The sequence below is a fragment of the Staurois parvus genome, unplaced genomic scaffold (genome assembly GCF_062004578.1).
Source record: "Staurois parvus isolate SC_StPar_1 unplaced genomic scaffold, SC_StPar_1.0 ptg000414l, whole genome shotgun sequence".
NCBI classification, from domain to species: domain Eukaryota; kingdom Metazoa; phylum Chordata; class Amphibia; order Anura; family Ranidae; genus Staurois; species Staurois parvus.
The window spans coordinates 4,280,391-4,297,963 of record NW_028318210.1 but is presented as its reverse complement, the minus strand read 5'-3'; the positions used below and the strand labels follow the sequence as shown (position 1 = coordinate 4,297,963).

The 17,573-nt window shown below is 41.3% G+C and overlaps 1 protein-coding gene across 1 annotated transcript in view; it reads left to right on the top strand.

Annotated features, from left to right (window-relative positions):
- Nucleotides 1-17,573, top strand: part of ZFYVE1 (zinc finger FYVE-type containing 1) — a 50,810-nt gene that overhangs the window by 19,406 nt on the left and 13,831 nt on the right. Inside the window, exons 3-9 of the mRNA XM_089686866.1 lie at nt 3,464-3,678; nt 5,788-5,894; nt 6,829-6,937; nt 7,181-7,278; nt 7,375-7,492; nt 15,181-15,351; nt 15,770-15,950. Coding sequence (XP_089542992.1) covers nt 3,464-3,678; nt 5,788-5,894; nt 6,829-6,937; nt 7,181-7,278; nt 7,375-7,492; nt 15,181-15,351; nt 15,770-15,950 — 999 coding nt within the window. The remainder of the gene's footprint in view (nt 1-3,463; nt 3,679-5,787; nt 5,895-6,828; nt 6,938-7,180; nt 7,279-7,374; nt 7,493-15,180; nt 15,352-15,769; nt 15,951-17,573) is intronic.

Genomic DNA, 17,573 nt, shown 5'->3' with positions numbered 1-17,573 from the left:
CCCCTATAGAAATTGACTGACAGGATACATTGTACCAACTCTCCCGGGGGAATCGAACGTAATCAACCCAGAGACGTACTCTGCCGTGTACATTTTTTATTACTATTGCCCCTGCAATTTGATGGTATCTCCATTCAACTGCTTCAAGACCTTTTGCACAGGACTCTTTATGCGCCACCTGCTACAGTCCTTACTGGACACCATCAGAAATTGTGGCAGCACCTATGTCTGGAGCTATCCAATCCGCTTGGCCTTACTACAGTTGCAAGAAAAAGTATGTGAACCCCTTGGGATTACGTGGAGTTTTGCATGAAGTGGGCATAAAATGTGCTCTCAACGTCATCTAAGTCACAACAATAGAAGAACACAGTCTGCTGAACATAATACTACACAAACATTAGATGTTGCCATGGTTTAATTGCACATAACATGTAAACATTCACAGTGCAGGGAGGAAAAAGTATGTGAACCTTTGAACTTAATAACTGGTTGACCCTCCTTTGGCAGCAATAACCTCAACCAAACGTTTCCTGTAGTTGCAGATCAGACCTGCACAACGATCTGGAGTAATTTTGGACCACTCCTCTTCACTAAACTGTTTCAGTGTAGCAATATTCTTGGGATGTCTGGTGTGAATCGCTCTCTTAAGGTCATGCCACAGCATTTCAATTGGGTTGAGGTCAGGACTCTGACTGGGCCACTCCAGAAGGCGTATTCTGTGCTGTTGCAGCCATTGTTTTGTTGAATTACTTGTATGCTTTGGGTCATTGTCCTGTTGCATCACCCATCCTCTGCGGAGCTTCAGTTGGCGGACAGATGGTCGTTTGTTTTCCTGCAAAATGTCTTGATAAACTCTGGAATTCATTTTCCCATCAATGACAACAATCTGTCCAGGCCCTGAGGCAGCAAAGCAGCCCCAAACCATGATGCTCCCTCCACCATGTTTTACAGTGGGGATGAGGTTTTTATGTTGGTGTGCTGTGCCTTTTTTTTTCTCCACACATAGTGTTGTGTGTTCTTCCCAAACAACTCAATCTTGGTTTCATCTGTCCACGGTATATTTTGCCAGTAGTGCTGTGGAACATCCAGGTGCTCCTTTTGCAAACTTCAAACGTGCTGCAATATTCTTTTTGGACAGCAATGGCTTCCTCTGTGGTGTCCTCCCATGTACTCCATTCTTGTTTAATGTTTTCCTTATTGTAGATGTGTCAGCAAAAATGTTAGCATGTGCCAGAGATTTCTGTAGGTCCTTAGCTGACACTCTGGGATTCTTCTTTACCTCATGCAGCATTCTGCGCTGTGCTCTTGCAGTCATTTTTACAGGACGACCACACCTAGGGAGAGTAGCAACAGTGCTAAACTTTCTCCATTTGTAGACAGTCTGTCTTACCGTGGACACATGAACATCAAGGCTTTTGGAGATACTTTTGTAACCCTTTCCAGCTTCATGCAAGTCAACAATTCTTGATCGTAGGTCTTCTGAGAGCTCTTTTCTGCGAGGCATGGTTCACATCAGACAGTGCTGCTTGAAACCAGTAAACCCAAAACTGGTGTGTGTTTTTTAAGGGCAGGACAGCTGTCGGCAACACATCCAATATCATCAGACTGATTGGAGTTAAGGTTGGCTCACTCCTGGCTCCAATTAGCTCTGGGAGAAGTCATTAAGCTAGGGCCTCACATACTTTTTCCTCCCTGCACTGTGAATGTTTACATGTTATGTGCAATTAAACCATGGCAACATCTAATGTTTGTGTAGTATTATGTTCAGCAGACTGTGTTCTTCTATTGTTGTGACTTAGATTACGTTGAGAGCACATTTTATGCCCAATTCATGCAAAACTCCACGTAATCCCAAGGGGTTTACATACTTTTTCTTGCAACTGTATCTGTCTGCATAATGAAAGCTTCTTCTTGAATGATCAGGATCGATTCCCTGAGGCTTTTTCCTTTCTCCATACTACTCCGGTGGCTGTCCTGGATTGGCTTACTTCAGATCTCGCTCCTGTTGGGGCTCCACTTCCGTAGCATACACCGGGCACCTCCTAACAGAAACCGGCCTGGCCCATCATCCTTGAATCCTCCTGACACTTGAATCCTTGAATCCTGACACTGATCAAGTCATCTTATTTTCATCGACCAGCGCTGCCATTCCTCACCCTGGCCGTGCTCCTTCATAGTAAACCTGCTACAAGCCACCCTAAGGATAGCAGGATGGATTCAGAAGTGGCAGAGAATATCCAGTATATTCTGGTAAAGACAAACTATTGCAGACAAAATGCAACTAGTCAAAGTAAAAAAGCAAACAACTCTGCATGTAATAATAAACTTTTTCCTTCATCTATACTCCAACACCCCATATATAAAATAAGATGAATAATATAAATATACCTTATTACAATCAAATACTCCAAAATAATAATAAAAAAAAAAAATGTCCAAAAGTAATAAGTCCAATAAGTCAATAGTCCACCAAAAATATCTCAATCCAGTGTTTTGAACTTTCAATTTTCATCCCAAACCTCGTGATACCTCGAAAACAATATACTATAATAGTTTATTACCTTCTAAATATCAAATAAATTTATATACCTTAAACGTATGTATGTACTAAATCAGTGCAAACAATAAATAAATGCATCAAAATATACTCAGATTCAACTGTGAGTGACCCGTGAATCATGCAAAAATCATTCCGTGTACACTCCAACAATAAATGAAAATAGTGTACACCCCAAACAAAAACAAACAAAAAAATTCTTTAAAATTAATTAAAAATACATAAATGATGATCTAAATACATAAAACTATCAAATAGATAAATAAAGTGAGACAAATCAAATATAATAGTGAGCACTCCAATTAATACAGTGAACACTCTGTGATGACCTCCAAATAGTGAGATTGAATGCAATTACCCTCAGGGAGTAATGTCAAGCTTATCTGGATGTTCTTGATAAATATAGCAACCACTTCCAGGCTTTCATTCACTTAAGTTGCCAATCCTCCATGTTCCTCCATAAAGCAAAAAGGAGACTTATGTGGTATATATTTTGAAGTATAAAGACATTTTAATATAAAATCTTACATTGGGGTAAGTAAAAATCATCTTTGTGCCAACAAACCAGCCTCTGCAGCCTCCTGGGTTAAGAAACCATGTTTTCCAGATTCCAAAATGGCCGTGCCGACACTTCCGGTGTTGCGTGAATACATCAGACATCACGTCCTTTGACGCGTTTTGTCACTTCCGGACTTCTTCTGAAGGGCTCTCCAGAAGTCCGTAAGTGACGAAACGCATCAGTGGACATGTCTGACGCATTTCTAGTGTCAGAGATTTGTGTGTGTTTTTTTTTTTTTTTTTTTTTCTTCCTATCTTTAACTCTAGCCTTTGTGTGGCATACTGTATGCTGTTCATAACCGATTAGCTTTCTGTCCCACTACTAATATTCTACCTTTTTTGTTGTAGAAAAGGCTTCAGAAATACCAGAAAAAGTGATTCAAGACCGGTTCCGTAAACTTGGTCGCTTCCCAGAAGCCTTCAGCTCTATACATTACAAAGGGACACGTACTTACAACCCTCCTACAGATTTCTCAGGCTTAAGACGTGCTGTTGAGCAACAGCTGGAGAATAACACCACACGCTCCTCACGCCACCCTGGTGTCATATATAAGGCACTGAAGGTAACATAATAAAAGTGATGTATTGTGCTCAAATGCAAGTGGTGTGTGTGTTTTTTTGCTTTTTTTTTTTTTTTTTTTTTAACGGAAGTTTACAGATATATTATAATGTGTGGGGTTTTTTTTTTGGTTTTTTTTTTTTATTAATTTATTTCTTGTTTTGGGGTTTTTATTCTGTCAATGTTTTTTATTGTCTTCAGGCACATCCTAAAATATTTGTCAAAATTTGTACTATTTCATGTAAGGATCTCCTGTGATTCCCATCCTTAATTCCGTATATCTAGTCCATTCAGATTTGATATCTCCAAAAATAAGGTGTGATGGAAATGTACTTTGATACAAATTTGACTCCTTTTGACACCTTAGTATGAAAGTTGTTGCAGAATCTAAAGCTGTGCATTGACATAAGATGATTATCACAGAATCCTGCTAATATCAGATATTCTGTCGATGGCCACCAGCAGATTTCACCAGCTTCCAAATTTTGGATAGTGGGTTTGTGAACTTGTGCAGTTGCAGTTATTCTTACCGAGGTATGCAAACGCTGAAAGTGTCTGCTTTTACCAGTTCCTCCCTGCTCCAAAGGCATGAATATGCCAAAAAGCTGCCAAAAAAGGACCTTTCCCAAAGTTTTTTTTATTATTGTTGCAAGCAGTCTTTTAAAGGAATACTTCAATGAAACATTAAAATGCACCATTCATTTGATACAGGGCACATTGTCAACTTGGTCCAATATTTATTTTTTTTTTTTTGTTTGGAAACTCTTTGGGTCCACGCACATTGGGCTTAAAAAAAAAAACAGTTTCTTTGACAAAAAAAAAACTGAGTATTTTTTTTTAGCATTTTTTTTTCTGCCAGAAAACTCCTCTCAAAAGCAAACCAGAAGGGTTTTTTTTTTTCTGTCTCTAAACTCTGCTTAAAACATGCCTTTAAATGTCCTAACATGCATGGACACCAGGGACGGACTGACCATTTGGAAACTTGGGCACTGCCCGAGGGCCCGGGGTCAGTAGGGGGCCCCATGAGATGCCCCTGGTACCTTTTTTTTCATAGGCTTTTTTGAGTTTGGGCAAGGACACAGGGGCCCCATGATCCCCTATTGCCGGGGGGCCCCATGAGTTGTCAGTCCGCCCCTGATGGACACACAGGATATCTTTTGAGTTGCTTCTACAGGCAAAACACAAAACTCCTGGCGAAGAAGCATTTTTTTAAGCCAGTGTTAATGGACCTTATTGTACTGATGTTTTTTGTTGAAGAGCTGGCAAACAGTTACAACCGCTGTGTGTGGTGTTGTGTTTTGTTTTTTTTTGGGGGTTTTTTTCTGCCATCTATGTCCAATTGCAGAGATTATGGCAGTGATGTCTTCAGCTGTGCACTTTTAGGAGATATTTATTTTACTTACAGGTAAGCTTTATCATGTGCTTACCTGTTGGTAAACGTCAAAGAGCGCGCTTTACTACCACTTTCATTTCCTGTCCCATAGCCAAACAGGAAAGGAGAGGAAATCCCAGCAAATTAATGGAAATTCTTGGGGATCCCCAGGTCATCAGAACTAGTGTCCCCATTGGAAGAATTTCCATTGTATTACTTTTCTGGGGAGAACCCAAAATTTGGGATTTTCTTTTACTCTCAGTGATATTGGTAAACAGGACAAATAGAGAGTGCAAATCTCCATAACAGGGGTACAGACTGCAATAAGAACTGACAGGGGTTCTAATCCCTCTGCACTCTATCCAAAACAGAAAAAAAGGTTTTGTCTTTAGTTATACTTTAACGTAAATTGTGTGAATTTACTTTAGCATAATTTCACTGTTTTACTTGGTAGAATGGTCTCACATTCTGACATGAATGCTTACCCCTGTTGCGTGGTAGTGTTTGATATAAGCTGAGTGCACTTTCTGACTACAGACCAGTTACAGTGTTATCTGGGCTGCATTAGGAGATCACTGATTATACATTTTTTTTTTTAATATATTGTTGCTTCCTAGTATATATTTAAACCTGCAATTACTTATGTTATAATATTTAAGTTGCTTATCAATTATTTTGATGTAGGTGGCATCATGACTGTTTTCCTTTTTTAATATGAGCCTTCTGTATTTTGGTTTTCAGGCACTGAGTGATCGATTCAGTGGTGAGATACCAGATGATCAAATGACACATAGCTGCTTCTTCCCTGATGAGTATTTCACCTGCTCTGCCCTGTGCCTAAGCTGTGGGTAGGTGTTAACTTCTAGGAATTAAAAATTGGGTTTTCTTCTGCAGAAAATTGATCATCTTCATCTTTCTTTTTCTTCTCTACTTTTTTTTTTTTATATAATTTTTAGGTTTTATTTTTTTTTTTGTTACTGTACTTCTCACATGCTTGAAATTTTTTGTTCAGTTTTTACTGTGTAGATCCACAATGGGCACTTTTGTGTGTGATAATATATTAACCGCTTCCCCTCTGCCTTACATACATGTAGCAGAGTACATTTTGGCCTAAAATTTGACAAAATTTTATTTTTTTTTATTTTTTTTTTCTGGACCTGTTTAATAGCAAATTAGTTTTTTTTTTCTCCAAATTGTGTTTTTTTTTTTGTTTTTTTTTTTTATTTATAGCGCAAAAAATAAACGTACACGCGATCAAATGCCATTGAAAGGCAGCTTAATTCGTGGGAAAAAAAGGGTGTACATTTTATTTGGGTGCAGTGTTGCATGACTGTGCAATCGTCAGTTAAAGTAACGCAGCGCTGTAACGAAAAAATGGCCTGGTCAGGAAGGGGGGTAAATCCTCAGGAGGGCAAGTGGTTAAAACATACTCTATGGAGAATAACATGATATTTCTTCCAAAGAATTTAAAATTGCTTGTTGAAAAAGATTTTATCAATCAAATGGATTTTTTGCTTTTATAGAAAACACCTTTCTGATAAGGAGCACACTCTCTTGGACATGGAGCCCCTGTTCCTCTGTGTTTACTTTGCAGAATTCTAGGCACTAATGCTTGCTGTATAATGTATCCAATGTTGAATTGAGGTGTTCTTTATGTGTTTTTTGGATGTTTTTTTGTTCTTTTTTTTTATTTCTTCTAAATTTGAAATGTTTACTTTTAGTAATAGCTGATCTTGAATGTGTCTGGTTCTCACAATCTGACTGTAATGTTCTGCTATGTAGAGCTGGGTGTAAGAATAGCATGAACCACTCGAAGGAAGGACTTCCACATGAAACTCCAAGACGCTGCAGATACTCCCACCAATTTGACAACAGAGTGTACACTTGTAAGGTAAGCAAAGGAGAGACGAGGAAATGACAACCCAAAAATCAGGCGGTTACTGGATAGGTGACAACTTTAGTAATAGAAAGCAATGTACACCTACACAGGTGATTGAACTGGTAAGCAGTAGGGATAGTCCAAATACCATGATAATACATAACACCACTGTTCTTTTACAGTGCAGTACAGTAAATGAGCATAAGTGTAGTAGAAGATAGGTAATTTTAACTTTTTTTTTTTTTTTTTTTTTAGGCTTGTTATGAAAGTGGAAAGGAGGTGAATGTGGTACCTAAAACCTCTGCGTCTACTGACTCCCCATGGTTAGGCCTTGCCAAATATGCTTGGTCTGGGTAAGCGTTTTTATCCAGTGTCTAATTTTAACACATTCTTTCACTGTTGGTTTTGTAAGTCTATTTAATTACAGAGTTGTCACTTGCTACCTGTAGGTACGTGATAGAGTGCCCGAATTGTGGAGTGATCTATCGCAGCCGTCAGTACTGGTTTGGAAATCAGGACCCTGTGGACACTATTGTGCGCACTGAAATACAGCATGTGTGGCCTGGAGTAAGACTTGAATTTATTACTTTTTGTAGTGCCCAAGAAAACCCAATATTTCTGTTAATTTACGAGATAGTTTAGAGCATCAGTCTTGAATTATGCCAGTCTCTGGCTCCTGTATGAATAAACCCCAAGCCAGGGACATTGCTTGCAGGGAACCTTAACCCCTTCCCACCTAAGGGTGAAACCAATGCCTAAGTACAGTTTTTTGCAACTTTGACTTGTTTTTTTTTTTTTTTTTTCTCCAGGACAAATTTGGATTTCTTTTTGTGGTAAATGGTAACGGGTATTTCCTGATTGATTTATTTATTTTTATTACCATCAAAGGAAAACTGGGCCAAAGTAGTAAAAAAAAATTTTTTTAAATGTAGCTGTATATTACCATAATTTACCACCAAAGAACAACCCAAAATAAACTCTGCTGCTCCTGACGATCGCAGCAATAATTGTTGTTTGCACCCGTAGTACGACCCAGAAACCTTGGTGTGCATTTTCTTTTTTTAATCTTGCCTAAAACACTTGACCCTAACACTAACCCTGGCAAACCTTGATCTTATTTTTTTTTTTTCTTAATTTACGTATTTATTTTACACCCCTTTTTTTTTTTTTTTTTTACAGCTTCATCTCCTGCAAGGGGAGTAAGGTACAACATATCTTCCTCTTCATTCAGAAGAGGAAATAAACATAGGGGCAGGCTCACAGTGACTAATCACTGTGATAGCCAATCGGAGGCTATCACAGCAATCAGTTGACCCTGAATCGGGAGTCCTGGGTCTTGATCGTTGGTATGAGACCCGGGGATCTCGGTGAGAGCCCGGTCTCTGTCACAAAGCGAGATACACATATGTGGCCCCGCGAAAAGACCCACTTACGTGAGGCTGCATATATGCATATGGTCGTCGGGAAGGGGTTAAAGTATATGTGAACAAATGCCTCATTCAGTTTAAAATAGAAATGAAAGTCAGAATATTTGTATGTACAGTGCTCAGCATAAATGAGTACACCCCTTTTTGAAAAGTAAGATTTTAATCAATCTCTTAGCGAACACAAGAACAATTTCCAAAAGTTTTATAGAACATTTGTTTAGCTCATTACATGAAAGTAAGATTAATTATATAACTTAGATTACAAAATCTTCAGTTTTACTCAAATTAGTTGATGCAAAAATGAATACACCCCACAACAAATATTACTACAACTAGTATTTTCTATGACCTCCATGATTTGTAAGGACAGCTCCAAGTCTTCTAGGCATGGAATGAACAAGTTGGTGACATTGCAATATCTATCTATTTCCATTCTTCAAGAACGACCTATTTTAGAATCTGGATGCTGGATGGAGAGTGATGCTCAACTTGTCTCTTCAGAATTCCCCATAGGTGTTTGATTGGGTTCAGATCAGGAGACATACTTTCACTCTGTTCTTTTTCATAAATGCAACAGTGGCCTTAGATGTGTGTTTTGGATCACTGTCATGTTTGAAAAGTGCATGATGACCAAGGGCACAGAGTGATGGTAGCATTTTCTCTTTCAATATAGAGCAGTACATCTGTGAATTCATGATACCATCAATAAACGCAGCTCCCCGACACCAGCAGCACTCATGCAGCCCCACAGAAGGACACTGCCACCATCATGTTAAACTCTAGGCACCATGCATTTTTCATTGTATTCCTCACCTTTGCAACGCCACAGAGTTTTGAAGCCATCAGTTCCAAAAACATTTATCTTGGTCTCATCACTCCAGAGTCCCAGTACTCTTCTTCTTTTTCAGCATGGGCCCTGGCAAATTCCAGGTGGGCTTTCTTGTCCATGGGCTTTAGGAGAGGGTTCCTTCATGGATGACACTCATGCATGCCCTTCGTCTGCAATGTACGCCGTATTGTGCCATGGGAAACAATTGCCCCAGTTTGGCTTTTTACTTCTTTAGCTAAGTACAGTGAAGTTGCATGGCGATTTACTTCAACCCTTCTCATCAGAAGACGCTCCTGTCACGGAGTTAACGGCCATGGACGACTCTGTGAGATGGTTGCAATTCCATCTTTGTTAAATTTTTGTATCGCTTTTGCTACAGTATTCTGATTGATAAGTAAAGCTTTACTGATCTTGTTGTAGCCTTCACCTTTTTTGTGTAAAGAAGTAATTTTCTTTCTCAGGCCCTGTGACCTTTCTCTTCCATGTGGTGCCATTGCTGACAGCATGAAATGGGAAGAGGTTTTCTTTAAGTAACGCCCTTTTATAATCAACTGTGTGCTGGACACCTGTTTACTGAATAATTAGACTCACCTGTAGTTGAATTCTTGTTCATTAGGATTTTGTTGTCTGATATTAGCTTTACTCCTAGGACTTTCATTGGGGAGTCTTCATTTTTGCAACATGGCCTTGAATGAATTTGTTGGAAAAAATGCTTTTATGTGTGCAAATTAACAAATCATGTTTGCAATCAATGGCCTGAATTTGTGGAAGTGTTTTGTAGTATAGTGTCCCATAGAAAATGTTGATTTTGAACGGATAGTAAAGGTTTTCTGAAAAATCTGTTGTGGTGTAATCATTTATGCTGACCACTGTATATATGCATGTGTGTGTTTGTATGTAATATATGTACATACACTCACTGGCCACTTTATTAGGTCCACCTTGCTAGTAGCGGGTTGGACCCCATTTTTGCCTTCAGAACTGCCTTAATTCTTTGTGGCATAGATTCAACAAGGTGTTGGAAACATTCCTCAGAGATTTTGGTCCATATTGACATGATAGCATCACACAGTTGCTGCAGATTTGTTTGCTGCATATCCATGATGTGAATCTCCCATTCCACCACATCCCAAAGGTGCTCTATTGGATTGAGATCTGGTGACTGTGGAGGCCATTGGAGTACATTCATTCATGTGGAGGCCATTGGAGTGAATGCATTGTCATGTTCAAGAAACCAGTTTGAGATGATTTGATCTTTGTGACATGGTGCATTATCCTGCTGGAAGTAGCCATCGGAAGATGGGAGCACTGTAGTCATAAAGGGATGGACATGGTCAGCAACAATACTCAAGTAGGCCGTTGCATTTAAATAATGCTCAGTTGGTACTAAGGGGCCAAAAGTGTGCCAAGAAAATATCCCCCACACCATTACACCACCTCCAGCCTGAACCATTAATACAAGGCAGGATGGATCCATTGTTTTATGTTGTTTACGACAAATTTTGACCCTACCATCTGAATGTCACAGTTGAAATCGAGAATCATCCGACCAGGCAACGTTTTTTCCAATCTTATGTTGTCCAATTTTGATTAGCCTGTGCAAATTGTAGCCTCCGTTTCCTTTTCTTAGCTGTCAGGAATGGCACCCGGTGTGGTCTGCTGCTGCTGTAGCCCATCTACTTCAAGGTTCAATATGTTGTGCCTTCAGAGATGGTTTTCTGCATACCTTGGTTGTAGCAAGTGGTTGAGTTACTGTTGCCTTTCTATCATCACGAACTAGTCTGCCCATTCTCCTCTGACATCAACAAGGCATTTTAGTTCATACAACTGCCGCTCGCTCTCTGTAAACTCTAGAGATGGGTGTGCATGAAAATCCGAGTAGACCAGTTTTTGAAATACTCAGATCAGCACGTCTGGCACCAACAACCATGCCACGTTCAAAGTCACTTAAATCCTCTTTCTTCCCCATTCTGATGCTCGGTTTGAACTTTAGCAAGTAGTCTTCACCATGTCTAGATGCCTAATTGCATTGAGTTGCTGCCATGTGATTGGCTAATTAGGAATTTGTGTTACCAAGCAATTGAACAGGTGTACCTAATAAATACAGTTAGGTCCATATATATTTGGACACAGGCACAATGTTTTTTTTTTTTTTTTTAGGTATTGACCAAAACATATTCAAGCTATAGTTATATAATGGATATGGGCTGAAAGTGCGCACTCTCAGGTTTAATTTGAGGGTATATACATCCAAATTGTAGGAAGAGTTTAGGAGTTTCAGCTCATAAGAGTAGCCACCCCCCTTTTTCAAGGGACCAAAAGTAATTGGACAGTTGAATCAAAAGCTGTTTCATGGCCAGGTGTGGGCCACTCCTTCGTTATTTCTTCATCAGTTAAGCAGGTAAAAGGTCTGGAGTTGATTCTAAGTGTGATATTTTGCATTTGGAATTTGTTGGGGGGGGGGGGGGGAGGATCTAAGAGCAGTGATTCCTAAACCCTGCCTTCAGTTTGGATGTACATACCCTCATATTAAACCTGAGAGTGTTCACTTTCAGCCCATTATCCATTATATAACGATCCTTGGAGGACAGGCAGAAAACTGACCATGCTGAGGTTTGCTCTCATGTGTAACATGGTCACTTTGAAATCTAAGAGCAGGGGGACTGGCAGGACTACCAGGTATTTCACACAAAGGAAGCAATACAAAGAGAACAGGATACCTCTTAACACAAATACATGGTACAACAGATACATGTCAGAAATATGAAATGCTAGGGCAGTGGTTCTCAACCTTTCTAATGCCACGACCCCTAATACAGTTCCTCATGTTGTGGTGACCCCCAACCATAAAATTATTTTCGTTGCTACTTCATAACTGTAATTTTGCAGTGGGAGGAATAGTGCCCCATCATTGGTGTCAGTGGGAGGAATAGTGCCCCATCATTGGTGTCAGTGGGAGGAATAGTGCCCCATCATTGGTGTCAGTGGGAGGAATAGTGCCCCATCATTGGTGTCAGTGGGAGGAATAGTGCCCCATCATTGGTGTCAGTGGGAGGAATAGTGCCCCATCATTGGCGTCAGTGGGAGGAATAGTGCCCCATCATTGGCGTCAGTGGGAGGAATAGTGCCCCATCATTGGCGTCAGTGGGAGGAATAGTGCCCCATCATTGGCGTCAGTGGGAGGAATAGTGCCCCATCATTGGCGTCAGTGGGAGGAATAGTGCCCCATCATTGGCGTCAGTGGGAGGAATAGTGCCCCATCATTGGCGTCAGTGGGAGGAATAGTGCCCCATCATTGGTGTCAGTGGGAGGAATAGTGCCCCATCATTGGTGTCAGTGGGAGGAATAGTGCCCCATCATTGGTGTCAGTGGGAGGAATAGTGCCCCATCGTTGGTGTCAGTGGGAGGAATAGTGCCCCATCGTTGGTGTCAGTGGGAGGAATAGTGCCCCATCGTTGGTGTCAGTGGGAGGAATAGTGCCCCATCGTTGGTGTCAGTGGGAGGAATAGTGCCCCATCGTTGGTGTCAGTGGGAGGAATAGTGCCCCATCGTTGGCGTCAGTGGGAAGAATAGTGCCCCATCGTTGGCGTCAGTGGGAGGAATAGTGCCCCATCGTTGGCGTCAGTGGGAGGAATAGTGCCCCATCGTGGGTGTCAGTGGGAGGAATAGTGCCCCATCGTTGGTGTCAGTGGGAGGAATAGTGCCCCATCGTGGGTGTCAGTGGGAGGAATAGTGCCCCATCGTGGGTGTCAGTGGGAGGAATAGTGCCCCATCGTGGGTGTCAGTGGGAGGAGGAATAGTGCCCCATCGTGGGTGTCAGTGGGAGGAGGAATAGTGCCCCATCGTTGGTGTCAGTGGGGGGAGGAATAGTGCCCCATCGTTGGTGTCAGTGGGGGGAGGAATAGTGCCCCATCGTTGGTGTCAGTGGGGGGAGGAATAGTGCCCCATCATTGGTATTAGTGACACAAATGATGGGGCACTATCCCTCCCACTGACACCAATGATACTTACCTTGCTGACCCCTGCTCCAGCCTGGGCTCGCTCTCTCCCTCTCCCATCTACAGCCTGCATACCTGGCTGCAGCAGCAAAATTTGCACTTACCTGTCAGCTGTCTTCCTTCTCTGGCCTCTCTCTTCACTCGTTCCTGCAGCTCCCTCGATCTTCTTCGATCTCCGCGCGCTGCCGCTCGGCTCCTCCTCTCCAAGCTCCACCTTCTCGCCGGTGATTGGCCGCCTGTGTGCCTCTCCTGAGCTACAGTTCCGGTGGCCAATCAGCGGCGAGGAGGCGGTGACAGGGGCAGCATATCATCCCGCCCACACATCGCCGGAGACAGGAGCGGCGTCTCGGTTCCTAAGACCATCGGAAATATGTGTTTTCCGATGGTCTTAGGCGACCCCTGGGAAATGGTCGTTCGACCCCCAAAGGGGTCGCGACCCCCAGGTTGAGAACCGCTGTGCTAGGGTAACATATTCTTTAATATATACAACTTCACAGCCAAAGAACTAATATGTGGCCTGCCAATCACACAATGCTGTTTTCACCAGATTCTTATTGCACCAGTAGTTCCCCTTTAGCCACTTGACCTCCAGAAGGTTTTACTCTCTTCATGGCCAGGGCATTTTTTTGCTATTCATCACTGTGCTACTTTAACTGGCAATTGCTTGGTTATGCAACACTGTACCTAAATTAAATGTTATATCCTCTCTTTTTTCCACCCAGATTAGTGTGTATTTAATCAGTGTGAACGTTAGAGTCTACAAACTATGGTGTGTGTGTATATACTGTGTATTTAAAAATTGATCAATCCTGATATAGTGGTGGCCTCATTTCTTGAGGCCCTTAAAATGCCTGGATTGTACAAATTCCCCCCCCCAAAATGACCCCTTATTGGAAAGTAGACAGTCCAAGGTATTCCGTAAGAAGCATGGCAGGTTATCTTTAAGTTGTAATTTTTGTATTTTTTTTTTTTTTTCAAATTTTTTTGAAAATTAAGAAATTAAATACATATGTGTTTAAAAAAATGAACATATTTATTTTGTATCATTTTTTTTTCCTTCTTTTTTTACTAGTGTATTTATTTATTTCAGCATAGTGACACTGTTCTACTTTGGGGGGGTGATCTGGGTTTTTTTTTTTTTTTTTTTTTGACACTCTTGTTGCTAATAACCGTAATGACCACTGGTATAAGCAAGTTACCTGTCATGAATGGCTTTCCATTCATGACAGCTTGCTTTTTGTTGACATGTTGTGATTGGCTACAGTAAATCACATGGTACAGTGTGTTATGTACGATGTGATAGATGTGGGCCAATCACAGCTTCACATAAGAAAGCAAGCAGTCATAAATGGAAACCATTTATGACTGTTTTGTTTACATTGTAATGTGATCACTATGACCAGTCATAGGGATCACATGATACCCCAGCTGCTCACAGTGGACTGCTGCTGCATGCCCCAACACGTTTGTGCGCATGTGCCAGGTGATGTACCAGTATGTCGCTGTGCCTGCCTGTGCTGCCCACTTGCAGCAACAGTACCCTGGGTGGGCATTTAAGTGGTTAAGGCATCATAAACTACTTGTAGCTAGCTTCCATGTGGTCCCATTCCCCCTTTGATCTATTGCCAAAGTCCTAAATTCAAGTCAAGAATTGCACTGGTCTAAGAATCCTCCCTCTTGCTCACACAATACAGGATTGGATCTTAGCACTTGTTTGATTTTAATTTAATCGCTAGATTGTGAAGAAAAGGGGAGAGTAGCATGTGCCCCATACTTTGAAATACTGATATTTTTTTTTTTTCCAGGGCTTTGGTTGGGTCAGAGTACAGGGGAGGTAAATACAGGAAGTTTATGGTACATGCTATGTAGCAAATCTGTTACTTCACCCAGTGGACTCAAACCACGGGTTCCTTTTAAGATATTGGTGGTTCATAAGTCTAAGATTATTTATTGCTAAATCATAGCAGGTCCATCTTTTCCAGTAATCATTTCTCTTTATAGGCTGATGGATTTCTAAAGGATAACAACAATGCTGCTCAGCGTCTTTTGGATGGTATGAATTTTATGGCCCAGTCTGTAACCGAGCTGAGTATTGGTCCTACAAAAGCAGTCACATCTTGGTTAACTGATCAGATCGCCCCAGCCTACTGGAAGCCTAATTCCCAAATTCTGGTATAGTATCATTATTTTTTTATACTTGGATCAGCCATTCTCAACCAGGGTTCTGAGGAACACTAGTTCCTCCAGAGGTTACTAGGGGTTCCTTGAGCTGGGGGCTAATTGACTCAGGGTGATGGGTAATGCTCTGTCCACCAGTGTAAAGGGGACATTCACCCCACTGATCACCAATGTAAGGGGCATTTTCCCAATGATTTCCAAGGAACTAATCTTAGCAGGGGTTCCCTGAGACGTGACAGTTATTTCAAGGGCTCCTGTGAGCTAACAGTTGAGAAAGCCTGACTTAGATTATCAAAAGGCTGTAGATATGATGCATTAATTTCTGCTGCACTGATATACTGTACATGAGTTCTTTGATTATGAAAAATCTGTATGTCTTTCCTAAAAGCCTTATTACTTATTATTTGTATAGGAATGCACCAAGTGTAGAACAACTTTTAAGGAAAATGACACCAAACATCACTGTCGGGCCTGCGGAGAGGGTTTCTGTGATAGATGTTCATCCAAAAGCCGTCCAGTGCCTGAACGAGGCTGGGGTCTATCTCCTGTGCGCGTTTGTGATTGCTGCTATGACCTTAGAGGAACCCAGAATGGTAATTGTTCATTTTGTTTCCATTGTTAACTGTTGCAATTGAGGATTGGATCATTGGTGCTGAGCGCTCAGTCTGCTCATGAATTGATTTGATTTAAATTGGTTCAGAAATCTTACTTTTTTTTTTTTACCTGGTGCCTTTTGTAGGTACATCTATGTAAAACATAAATAAGTGCCTACACTGTTTAAAATATTTTAATACATTCATCTCATCCTGCTCTGCATATTCTAGTGGCTCTATTTTTTTGGCAATGTGCCGAATTTGTAGAGGCCTAAATTTTTAATGCTGCCCAGGGCTGTGAGCTTCAGAAAAATGGCAGCCTCCAGCAAGAAGAAACTGGAACAATGCTGGAGGCAATTTACAGCAAACACTAATTTTGGTAGCATAACTAATGTGGAATGTATGATTCTCTCTCTCTCTCTCTCTCTCTCTCTCTCTCTCTCTCTCTCTCTCTCTCTCTCTCTCTCTCTCTCTCTCTCTCTCTCTCTCTCTCTCTCTCTCTCTCTCTCTCTCTCTCTCTCTCTCTCTCTCTCTCTCTCTCTTCCCCCCCCCCCCCCCCTCCCTCCCTCCCTCCAGGTATGGGGCCAATTTGTAGTCTCTCTGCAGTGACTGGTAAAATGTTTTTTTGGAGTTTATTTCATTTCTCCATTCCCCAATATATTGTTTGGAATCATTCATTAAGTTTTTATTTGACATTTTGTCAGGCCAGATTGTTGGGCGTTTGGGGTGGACAAGGAGTTGATGAGTTGTTGCAGACTGGATGGCTTGGACTGCTCCTTATTGGTCAGTAAAACTTTATGGTGTTATGAGTTAGGACTGCTGTTTTGTAGGTGGTCCCAGTATTATGGCGCCCTCTTCTGTACTGCGAGAAGTAAGGGAAATCTGTCCAACTGGCAAGCACTGTTGGAGGTGCTCTGATGGACTTGATGTAGATGCTTGCAGAATTAAAGGTGAAATATTTCTGGCAGGCTGGGGTCCCATTTGGATTGGTATTGGTAGCTGACAGGACCCCAAACTTCACTACCATAAAGAAGGCTTGGGCTGATGACTCTGTCAAAGATTCTAAGCCAGACTTTTACTGGTGGTTTTAGATGGTGCAGGTGTCTACTGATGGCATAAAAGGCTCTGCATGCCTTGTCTTTTAGGGCCTTTATGTCTGGCTTGAAACGTTCTGATTTTGGTTAATTTCTAGGCTGAGGTATGTGTAGCTGTTAGTTTCATCAAGAGTGCAGTTGTTTAATGCAAAGGAAAGGCTCTTTGTTTTGTGTTCTTCCTTTTGGAACACAATGATTTTTGTTTTCTTTCAGTTGATAGGTAGTGTCCATGTGGCACTGTATTTCTCCAGCACTTCCAGGTTGTTTTGCAGGCCTTTCTGTGTTGGTGACAGTAGTAGGAAGTCATCCGCATACAACGGGAACTTCACCTCGGTGTTGTGTAAACTCAGTCCAGGCGCTGAGGAAATTGTAGAACTGCAGCCAGGTAATTGATGTAGATGTTGAAGAGGGCTGGACTTGGACTGCAGCTCTGTCTAGCTCATATATAACATGTTGGCCTTTAAAAACTGTTTAAGGCTTGAGATTCTGCTGAGTTCTAGCAGCTTCAAGTGTACAACAGTAAGTAAGA